The 11,820-nt window shown below is 52.0% G+C and overlaps 2 protein-coding genes across 2 annotated transcripts; one reads left to right on the plus strand and one right to left on the minus strand.

Moving 5' to 3' along the window:
* Window positions 1-139: 139 nt before the first annotated feature.
* Window positions 140-5,704, plus strand: SPO14 (Phospholipase D1; the record flags this gene model as incomplete). The annotated part of the gene is made up of 2 exons (XM_064873770.1): window positions 140-5,577; window positions 5,629-5,704. The coding sequence occupies 2 exons, from the start codon at window positions 140-142 to the stop codon at window positions 5,702-5,704; spliced, it is 5,514 nt and encodes a 1,837-aa protein (XP_064730874.1).
* A 4,023-nt stretch (window positions 5,705-9,727) lies between these two features.
* SKO1 (Transcription factor) lies at window positions 9,728-11,547 on the minus strand (the record flags this gene model as incomplete). The annotated part of the gene is made up of 3 exons (XM_064873771.1): window positions 9,728-10,037; window positions 10,085-11,147; window positions 11,502-11,547. The coding sequence occupies 3 exons, from the start codon at window positions 11,545-11,547 to the stop codon at window positions 9,728-9,730; spliced, it is 1,419 nt and encodes a 472-aa protein (XP_064730875.1).
* Window positions 11,548-11,820: the final 273 nt, after the last annotated feature.

Raw genomic sequence — 11,820 nt, forward strand, 5'->3', positions numbered from 1 at the left:
AGGGCACAGCCACAACGACTAGAAGACGCAGATATCAGCGGAAGCAGAGTCGGAGACGATGTACTTGTCATGACAGTTAGTCCAAGAGAGCAGGCAAATATAGGCTCGAAGCCTTCGGTGTTAATACGAGAAGTCGAGCATGAGTACCTTGGCTCAGGAAGCCACAACCGACCACAATGAGAAACCACATATCAATGGTGTCGATGGCCCTACCCAAAGCAGCATCTATGCCCAGGTCACCGTAGAGGCCGACGCGAGCAAAGCGAACAACCAGCTAGACAGGAAGCCCCAGAACCGCGTGGAAAATGGCACAATCCCTACTGCCACTCAACCATCCTCAGGGTCACCGCGAGACACTTCCCCAGAGAAGCAGGCAATCCCTACCTCATCTAGTAAGCAGCAGAATACGTCGAGATCCCCCAACCTGCGGTCCTCACGATTCAGTGATCCTGCGTCAGCCGACCACTCTCCTATTGCGACACGAATGAGCACGGTGCCTGAGGATGAGGTTCCAGTTGATAATGAGCAGTCCAAGGTCAGGAAGAGTGTACAATTCTCAAGAGATGGCCCAGAAACCAACGAGCCTACATCACAGAGCCAGACACCGACGGAAGATGATAGCAGGCCCGAGAACAACAGATCCCAAAGTCTGTACTCGAGATTACGTGCTCTGGCTTCCTCTCAAGGCTTGGCCCATGGTCGATCAGCTAGTGGCTTGTCTTTTCGTTCACAAGATGCCCGCGATGAGCGGAATGAGGTCGTCATGGCTGCTACCATCGACGAAGACCACAGTGAGGACGATGCTGATGAGGAAAGTGGTGCTGAGGGTGCCTTCACACCTGCCGTCAACAAGAAGAAGAGGAAGATTAGTAGACGCCAAGATGATACGGAGAGTGCCCCTACATCTCCTCATGGTTCTCGACCCGACCTTCAGTCCACACAATCAGCAAAACCCGTGAACTTCCCACGTCCTTTCTTGCTGCCCAGAAGAATGACCGACCCTGATCTGGTGGCTGGTATGTCTGAAGATGAAGGGAGAAGAAAGCTCGAGGCCACCACAACCTCGCCTTGGACCCCGAGGCATCCTCTTCGTGGGCTCAGTCAGGGTGGTCAACGTAGCGGCGACGACACGGCAGTTAGTGGCGCGACGCGCCGACCCTTCAATCTGCTCAACCTACACACACAAAGTTCAAGAGACGATCCGGTCGGAACACCACCAGCTGACGGTGCGAAACCGAGAAGGAAGATGTTTCCGGACCGTGGTAGCACGCTTACAGGTGCGAGATGGAAGCAACTCAAGAACGGCCTACGCGCTCTAGCTCAAGGCAAGAAGAAGGAGAAGTTGACCCAAGACCAAGTAAAGTCTGCTGAACTGCTTGCTGAGCTGACCGCTGGTAGTCCCGCGGCACTGATGCTCGCCAGCGTATTCCAACGAGATGAGCACGGCACTCGTAGAGTCCCTGCCCTGTTAGAGCAACTCAAGGTCTCTGTCACCGACAGCGAAACTGTCAAATACAAAGATCCAGCCAATGCCGCTGAGGGTGACCGACATCTGGTGTTCAGAATTGAGCTCGAATATGGCAACGGCATTAATCGCATGAAATGGGTCATCCGTCGGTCTCTCAGAGACTTCTGGAACATGCATACAAAGTACAAACTGCATTACCAGTCCGAGAGGCTCAAGGGACGGGGAGATAGCTTCAAGAAATTTCCGAAATTTCCCTGGTCAAGCTTTCCTGCATTTAAAGGCTATCGAGGCCAGGATGATGAATCAGAGGAGGAAGACCCAGTTCCTGATCCTGAAGGAGCTGCAACGGATACAGAAAGACCAGGGCTCAGCTCCAGGAACCGAACGCGGGCATCCTTCATGCTGAATAGGCAACGGTCGAGCTTGACTGGTCAGGAGAATACACCCACGACCCCTGGTGGTACCTTGCTTTTTAGGAGAGGCAAAGACGCCGACAAGGATCGGGAGAACCGGTATCCACAACGGCAGCGGCTGATGCTCGAGAACTACCTTCAGAGAGTGATCAAGTTCATGCTTTTCCGAGCTGACGCAAACAGACTGTGCAAATTCTTGGAAATCTCGGCCATTGGTATGCGACTGGCTAGTGAGGGCAGCTATCACGGCAAGGAAGGCTATCTCACCATCAGATCTGCGAAAGGGATTGACTTCAGAAGGACACTGACGCCAAAGAACGTAAAAGCCCGGCATAGCCCAAAGTGGTTCGCTGTCCGGCACAGCTATATCGTCTGTGTTGACTCTCCAGACGGTATGTACATTTACGATGTCTTTCTCTTTGATTCTGATCTCAAAATGCAATCTTCAAAGCTCAGGAAAGGAGATAAGGAAAAAGGAGAGCTCGGTAGGACTGCAAAGCATTTTGCAGCGACCTCGAAGGAGTTGGCGAAACATCCTCAGCATCATAGGTTGAAGCTGGTCAATTCAGAGAGACGTCTCAAACTACTCGCGAGGAACGAAAGAGTGCTTCATCAATTCGAGGAGTCTATCCTCAATGCGATCGATAGTTCCCCGTGGTGTCAGAAGAACAGATTCGACAGCTTCGCTCCTGTCCGAAATAGGTGCTTCGCGCAGTGGCTAGTGGACGGACGAGACTACATGTGGGTCGTGTCAAGAGCACTCGACCAAGCCAAGGACGTCATTTACATTCACGACTGGTGGCTCAGCCCAGAGCTGTACATGCGCAGACCTGCTGCGATCAGCCAGAAGTGGCGGTTAGACCGCATTTTGAAGCGGAAAGCTGAGCAGGGTGTCAAGATCTTTGTCATTGTGTATCGGAACATCGATGCTGCTATTCCCATCGACTCGCAGTATACAAAGTTTAGTTTACTGGATTTGCATCCGAATGTCTTTGTACAAAGATCACCCAACCAATTTCGACAGAACACTTTCTTCTGGGCTCATCACGAAAAGTTGTGTATCGTCGACCACAGCCTCGCATTTGTTGGCGGTATTGACTTGTGCTTTGGGAGATGGGACACGCCACAGCATACCTTAACGGATGACAAGCCTACTGGCTTTGATGCTGTTGAGTTTCCGAAAGATGGAGATCACTGTCAATTGTGGCCGGGCAAGGACTACTCGAATCCACGAATTCAAGATTTCTATGCACTCAACAAGCCATATGAAGAGATGTACGATCGAAGTCAAGTTGCAAGAATGCCGTGGCACGATATCTCAATGCAGATAGTGGGGCAGCCAGCGAGGGATCTGACAAGGCATTTCGTGCAGAGGTGGAACTACATTTTGAGACAACGAAAGCCAACACGGCCTACACCTTTCCTACTTCCACCACCAGACTTCAACCCAGCCGATCTCGAAGCCCTTGGCCTTGACGGTACCTGCGAAGTGCAATTGCTGCGTTCAGCAGGTCCTTGGTCTATAGGTACTCCTGATAAGACCGAACACAGTATCATGAACGCGTACGTAAAGATGATCGAAGAATCGGAGCATTTTGTCTACATGGAAAACCAGTTCTTCATCACAAGTTGCGAGACAGAAGGCGCCACTGTGTACAACAAGATCGGTGATGCTCTAGTAGAGCGAATCACTCGAGCTGCCAACAACGATGAACCCTGGCGTGCTATGATTGTCATCCCGCTGATACCTGGCTTTCAAAACACTGTCGAAGAAGAAGGCGGCACAAGTGTTCGGCTTATCATGCAGTATCAATACCGCAGCATCTGCCGAGGCGAGTCATCGATATTCGGACGTCTGAAAGCACTTGGTATCGAGCCAGAGGACTACATTCAGTTCTATAGTCTACGGCAGTGGGGCAAGATTGGTCCTCGGCAAGCACTAGCGACCGAGCAGCTATACATCCATGCCAAAGTCATCATTGTGGACGATCGAATCGCATTGATTGGTTCAGCCAATATCAACGAGCGATCGCAGCTTGGAAACCGCGATTCCGAAGTGGCAGCTGTTGTCCGCGACACAGATATGTTCGTGTCGCGAATGAATGGTATGCCATATCGGGTTGGCAGATTCGCACATACCCTGCGCATGAGGCTGATGCGAGAACATCTTGGTCTGGATGTCGACAAAATCATGGAAGATGCACAAGCAATGGAAGCAGAGCACGACAAGGTCGATGGCAAATCTAAAGCTCCAGCTGCTCCACCTAAGAATGGAGATAGCGATGATGAGGATCCGATGGACGCCCGAGGTCGCGAAATGCGGGAGGAACTGCTCCAGCGAAATGAAATGCTCAGCACATTCAATCATGACGTGGATTGGGAACAAGCTGGGAACCCTAACCTTCGAGCCAACCGCAAAGTCACGGAAGACTCCCGCGTGACAGGCAAAGCGGAGCACAAACAGGACGTCGAGGGTGAAGGCTACGACCACATGACCGAAATCGAAAAAGCGGGCTATGGTGCTGGACGAGACACGATCATTCTTCCTTCTGGCAAAGAAATTCTCCTGCAGGACCACGATGCTGAAGGACACAACACCGTTGCTGACCCAAGGCAACATGGCGCCATGAAGAGACTGCCTACCTACGTTATGAAAGCTGAAGCGCCGAATCCTCCTATGCCACCACGTCCAAGTGTGACTAGAATGCACACAGAGGATCTTGGACTTACTATGCTCTCCCAGCTTCCACCTCTCCCCGAATTGGACGACAGTGACATTGGCGGACCAGATCTTCAACCCACGGGGAGTGGTGGCTCGACATCATACCACCCACTCTTCAACGAGCTGAAATTCCCTCTGGTAGATCGAGATTGCATGGTCGACCCTATCCACTTCTCTTTTGCAGACGACACGTGGCATACTATTGCGGAGAACAACACGAAGATCTACCGTGCTGTGTTCCGGTGCATGCCCGACAACATGGTCCGTGATTGGAATGATTATCACGAGTACGTCGCTTATGAGCAGCGCTTCCACCAACTTCAAGGCAAAGATAGCACGTCTGACGAGGTGCTGCACCACCCAGACGGTGACCAGCATAAACGCGCAGGGCCGCCTGGTATTGGGACGAGTACCGTTGGCGCGCAGATCAAGGCGCTTAGTAAGGTACCTACTGACATTGAGAAGGCAGCTGGAAATGCTAAGGATATGGTCAAGGACTTTGTGGGCGAGGGAAGCGGCAAGGACGCTGAGAAGGGTGACAAGCTGGTGAAGGATGCACTGAAGAACTGGGCTGAGCATACTAATAGATCTCAGATGCAGCGGCAAGGGACTGATTTGTCGACGAGGGCTTTCCCGGTATTCGATGAGAAGCAGGGGCTGCAACCCGTCCCTGAAGACGGGGAGCTAGCGAATAGACCTGGGAGCCAGGAGTCGAAATCCGCGACTGAGAAGGCAAGTACGAATGGGACTGTGGATGGTGCGAATGAGAAGGAGGGTTTGTCGGAGAAGCAGAAGGACAAGGCAAGCGTCAATGGTACAACGACACATTCTGGCTCTGTGCGTAGGCGGAGAAGAGGGACAACCAGGTCATCGAGAAGAGACTTTAGTGCGGCGGATGATATGATGGGCTTGGCGGAGGCGGAGGAATTGCTTGGAAAGGTGCAAGGGCATCTCATCGAGTGGCCGTATGACTGGTAAGTTGCATGAATCTTCTACTATCATGGAAGGAAGCTAACCGTTCGCAGGCTCGAGAAAGTGGAAGCTGGTGGAAACTGGTTATATCCATTCGATCAGATCTCGCCGATCGAGATCTATATATGAACGGTCAGTGAGAATATCATGCTCTACTGAGCTCACCGGTTCAGAAGTGCTAACACGTCGCAGTTCCCTGTCACCGGTCGACCGTCTCTTTGTGTTGAATTGGATTGGATATCGCTATCGATATCATGTTGTTTCTTGTGCATAGCATTGGACTAAAGAGCTCGGAACGGGCACATAAGGCGTCTACATCTACATCTACATCTGCTGTTTCGCCACGGCAGAACGGCATGGGCAGTGACGGCCCTTATCACTAATCGTTTATTCTTCTGTGTATTGTTTAGAAATCAAATAGATTCAATGACAACCTTGTGCATTGAAGCGGTGATTTCTTGTATTGACCAGGATCTTGACTTCGCAGAGCTAATCTGATGAGGTGGCGCTGCTACAATGCTACAACTACGAGGGAAGGGCGCATTGCCAATACTGAAGTCGTGAAGCAAAGCACGACTGAGAAGAAATGGCAACGAACTCTAGTCACTACTTCAGGAAGGCCCGATCGGTAAAAGAGGGGAGGAGAAGGGCAAGGTGCGATGGACTCTGGAAGAGGAGGCAAGTTTCATTCATATCGTGGAACAAAGCAGGCAGGTCTCACAGCGACCTTTACCTGGAAGGTCCGACTGACCTGCCACAGATCAAAGCGAAGGCACGATCCCATACCCAAGTGAGGAAGGTACGGATCATGAAATAGGATGGGAAGGTGCGAGCCGAGCGCTTAAGAATTAAAGGCACAACCCTTTGGAGAAGGAAGGCAGGCACGACCGGTCAAGAGGAAGGAGCGATTGAGCTTAAGGAAGGCGCGACCCAGGAACGACCCAGCATGAGGAAGGTGCGACTCTGTCGCGCAGAGAAAGAAGGCACGACCCAGCACGAGGAAGGTGCGCCTCTGTCGGACAGGGGAGGAAGGTGCGATGCAGCATAAGGAGGGAAGGGGCGATCGAGCTCAGGGAAGGGGCGGCCCAGTATGAGGAAGGTACGATATAGCATGAGGAAGGTGCGAGCAGTGAAGAAGGAAGGCACGACTGGTGGACAAGGAAGCTACGACCAGCGATTAGGGAAAGCGCGACTCTTGGAGACGGAGACAGGAAGGTGCTACTGGCAGAGGAGGAAGGTACGACCGTCATGACGAGGCAGGTACGACCAACAACAACACAGGAAGAGGCAGGAGTGGTCGAATACGTTGCAGGCGCGACTCGAAGGAGAATGAATGGGGGGTACGCGGATAGGAGAGGCAGAGGTACGAGCGGGAAGATGGGGTGCACACGATTGGCCGTGTGGCATGGGCGGCAGTGCGGTGTTATCATGGAACCGGGATCTGCATTGAAGCCAGCGAGTGTAGTAAGGAAGTGAGGCGACGAGCAAGACATGCATTTGATGGATCATGAGTGGGATGGGGTATTGATCATGTATGGAATGGGCTGCGGGTCCGAGGATCGGTATAACTCTCAGTGAGGGAAGAACTGCAGCATTGATGACCATCTATGATATCTGGTCACCTCCCAGAGAATGGGAATGAACTCCCGAGTTGCCCTCCATAAACAAGAGCACTCTGCCCAGTCGACCCTACCTCCAGTAGTTCCACAACCAATGGCCCACCAGCAATCTACTCGACTTCTCTTGCACCGTTCATGAGACCGAAAAGCAAACCTGTGTCGACTACCTCGTTGCGCTCATCTGCCTCTTTGAGATGTGCTTGACGACTCCGCCCCATGTGGAGCTATATCCGCCAGCAAAGAACCCCCATATCACTGCGAACAACACAGTGAGGAAGACGGCTGCAGGATAGGCGTGTACTTGGTGTCATGCCCCAGAGCAAGAATATCGGAAGTGCAGCACCGAGGGCTGATAGTGTCGATACGGCGCTGATACTCATGCGGCGTCCACCTAAGATACGAGATCGATGGCCGTCACTGAGGGGTCCTATCCACAGATTGGCAAAGATAGATGGTACATTTGTTGCTACGAGCATCAGGGCGGACTCGGAGGGGTTGAAATGGAGGGTAGTGTCAGCAACTGAGGCAAGGTATGTCTGGGGCACGCCATAAGAGGCTGAAAAGAACATGTTAGCCAACATCCAGATTGGAAAGGTGGCATGGTGGAGGCGGGACCGGAATATACGACGGTAGTGTCTCGCCGATGCAACGGTGTTCGAGATTGGTATGCGTCGCTTCGGGAGCAATGGTGCAGGCTCGATTGTGACTGCCATGAGACCGCTCAAGACAAGCAAGGTGTCTCGGTCTTCGACATGACTGAGCATCACGGAGAAGGCAAAGCTACGGCAACACCGACAGCTGATTTGGAGGCTAAGGTTACGCCGTATGCAAAGCCTTTTCGTTGAACGAACCACTCGTCGAGGTGAACCGTGCTTGCGCTATACAGCAACGTCGCGCCGAGGGCCTAGAGAATACCTTGTATTGCTATTAGGGTGGAAACATTGTTTGCGAACGTGGAGGCCACAATGCTGGTTGGACAGGGGAGTGCCTGCTGTAGGTGCATGGAGTCAGAACCGAGAAAGTCGGCGAGCGAGGAGGCCGAAGAGGACGGGCATGGAGAGGTACATGATACCATCGAAGATGGTGCCAATTGTGCCGGTGGATGAGATGTTGCCGGCAAGATGTAGGAGGATTTGGGACTCGTGTAGTACTCTCGGAAGATGCCATAGGACATTGAGAAGCCTGGATAGATGGTCAGTGTGCAACTGTCTGTACGGAAGGCTCTAGCAGTAGTGTAAGCAAGCTTCTATTGCCTGTTCGCCTTTGGCCTACCCCAGCATGGTATTTGCATTATCGATCATGCCAGCAATGTTAGATGAGCTTGACGGCCATTATCTGCCGGCGGCAGCTGCACGACTCTGGACGGTCCATGATGAGTAAGTAGTATTCGCATCTCTCAATTCGTGCTCATCGTTGGCAGCCGTACTGACAGTCTCAAGTTGTGTGGTCGTGTTGTCAGTTGCGGCGGCAGTTTAGAGGTGGTGAATAGGTTTGCCGGAACATCTATACTTCTCAATGGCAGGAGCGCTTCATTATCTACATGAGTTGTAGGCATCGAAGTCCTTGCATTGGCAAGTACAGCTTGACCAATTATCCAGCTGGATATCGTTCGTTCTTTCCTTCAAATTGTGCGGTTGAGGAACGTCTCTAGGTGGTCTCGGACATCAGCGGTGAAGCCTCTAATTACCACTTAAGGTAGCGACGCGCGACGCCGTTAGGAGTCGAAAGCCCACGATCGAGGAATCTTGAAAGCCTGTCGAGGATTTTTGTGTTCTGTTTGCCTGTAACGTCGTTTGTGATATCCAACATTCGTGTGAAGTAGCTCTAGTAGCCTGTGGATGGTGATTGTCCAAGCTTTAGGGCTCTTTGATCTGATGGTGTACATTTGGAAGTCGAATGTGGAGAATAAATTCAGTTCTGTACAGGACTGAGCCATAAATAATGGCACATTTTCATCACCGAATGCGATGGCTTCTAATATCTATACAAATCAGCAACCACAGCAAGAGGAATCCTGCTCAATAGATACGCCACGCGGATAGTACTCGATAACGGGATACGACTCGTGTGTTACGCGAAAGCACAGACAAGCAGATCATGAACAGAAGTGTGAATACATTATATATTCACAAGAATGCTTGCGCGGCTGGTTATATGATCTACCAGCTCGTCTGATACACTCGCTGCCAGAGCTTCTCATATATCTGACAGAAAATATCGTGGCAAACATCCTCATGCCTCCTCGACGCCGTCCTCAGAAGTCACCTATAACAATCTAGTGACGTCTTTTGATGTGGTTCGTAATTCGTGTTCATGCCCATGTGATGTCATGTTGCTGTACAGGCGTCCACCCCCAAGAAGTCCATTTATGTACACCCTCCCGTGGAAAAACAGAGTCGCGAAGGGAGAAAGGTCAAGTATTAGTGCCATCATCCGACCGTGGCATCGATGGGAAGATTCCATCTGGCGGTGGCGGAAGCGGCAGCGGATGTTGAATAGTCGATGAAAGCTGATGTGGTTGAGGAGCCGATCCCTAACCAGCCCGCTGCATGCCAGCTTGCATACCTCCATTAGGCATTTGCATGCCGTACGGGTTCATTTGCTGATGGGCGAATGCGGCATTGGGATCCTGCATGCCAGCCAAGAATTGACCGATACCCTGAGCATGGCCTACAGGGCAATCCTTATGCTGGATGAGCAGATTGCGGAGATTTCTAATCTCGTCATGTAATGTCGCGACTTGCGTGTTGAGCGAATCATTCTCAGCGGAGTACATCTCGACCTTGGCCTGGAGATTCGCTAACCACTGCTTCTTGCGTTGGCGACACTTCAAGGCAGCGACTCTGTTGCTTGTTAGTCATGTCGAGAACATGTGAATGAAAGCACGTACCTGTTCCGTTCAAGGAAATTCCTTCTCTTCTCCTCGTCTGTCATCTTCTTGCCGCCTTTGCCGCCGTTCTTCATTTCTTCCTGACCCTCTTCATCCAATTCACTATCGTCCTCGAAGTCTTCCATGTTGGGTTCTAATGCAGGGTCTACGGCGACGGCACCATTATTGGCCTTCTGCCGCTTGTTGGGACCCTTTTGAGTGGCTTCTGACTTCCGGCGACCATTGGACGGCGGTGCCTTGGCTCCCTTCTTGCCTCGAGTCGTGGGCTTCGACTCTTCGTCATCTTGACTTTGGCCAGGGTCGGCTGAAGCATTTGAGCTACGCTGACCCCCTTGACTTCTCGTTTGTATTTGCTGCTGCTGCTGTTGTTGCTGTTGATTGTTTTGTGCGAATTGGTTCGCCTGACCGCCCTTAGCGAGCATGAAGAGACCATTCGCAGCATCAGTGGCATCATGCTGAGCGTCCATGGCCCCGTTTTGGCCCTGTTGTTCTTGAGGATTTGATGTGGCGGGATATTGTGACTTATTGCGTGCAGCTGCGTTCATGGCAGTGCGATGGAAATCTAGGGTGCCAGGTGTAGCACCTCCACTTTGTAAAGAGTTGAAAAGAGCTTGGGAGTTTGGACTTGGAGCAGGGAACATGGAACCCCCGCCACCGGGGGTGAGACCAGTCCGCAACGAGGACTCGTTAGGTGTTGGAAAGCCTCTAGAGATGTTGCCAAAGTAGTCGCCACCTCCTGCAGGGCCTTCTAACATTGCAGGGCTCAGAGGCCCAGCTCTTAATCCCTGGTTCCAGTTGTAGCCGGATGGGTTATTCGCGCCTGGGATGGCGGGTGATTCGAGCGCAGCGACAGGCGGCAGCAAGTTCTTGCCAGGTGTCTCTGACGACGGCGCGCCGAAGGACTGCTCGAATGGATTGAATTCGAGTCCGTTGTTGTTGTGTGCCGATGAGAAGTAATCGGGCGTCTGAGCAACGTTGGATTGCGCAGGCTTGGGCGGAGGTGCTAATGGTTCAGTGACTTGGGTCGGCGGCTTCGCGTCTTCGGCTTGCGATGTGGTGACTTCTGCATCGTGCGCCATCAGTACAGTACTTGGGATCATGGGCTGGGATGACGGCATACCTGGTATTGATGGTTTTGATAAATGTGGTGAACTTTTCTTGGAGTCTGTTGACTGTTTGTCAGCCGCCTGCAGCATGGCAATGTGAACAACGAGTGACAGCGACGGTGAGGTTGCAACCGGCAGCGATATTCCGGGTCGATCCAAACGGCGATGAGGCACAAGTATGATGTAGATGTTTGGTTATGATGAAATGTGATGTCACCTTGCGCCAGCGAAGGGGGAGGGTGATGGGATGACAGAATAATAATGTGCGCGAAGGCGAACGAGGGTACCAAAATCTGGGGGCGCCTACGTACCTGTACCGTTGGCGGCTTCTTGCTTAACAGCTTTGACCTCAGCCATGTTTTCGTGCAGAGCAGGTGCTAAGACAGCAACCGACATGGCACAAAGCGCGGGTAGGGGATGCCCAGGTGTGAGTGTGTACGTAGTGCAGGTTCAGTTCGAATTGAGAAAGAATGACGCACGAGATGGATCGAGAAGAAGTGACGTCGAGGGAGGCTGGCACTTAATAAAGACGATTTTCTGGACAGCCTGAGCAGAGGAAAGCCGGCCGAGCGACGCGGGTAAGCTCAAAGGGAGGCAAAAAGAGCTTGACCCACCCTTCACTTCTATTCG

The sequence above is a fragment of the Knufia obscura genome (assembly GCF_036327395.1).
Source record: "Knufia obscura strain CCFEE 5817 isolate CBS 148926 chromosome Unknown scaffold_5, whole genome shotgun sequence".
NCBI lineage: Eukaryota > Fungi > Ascomycota > Eurotiomycetes > Chaetothyriales > Trichomeriaceae > Knufia > Knufia obscura.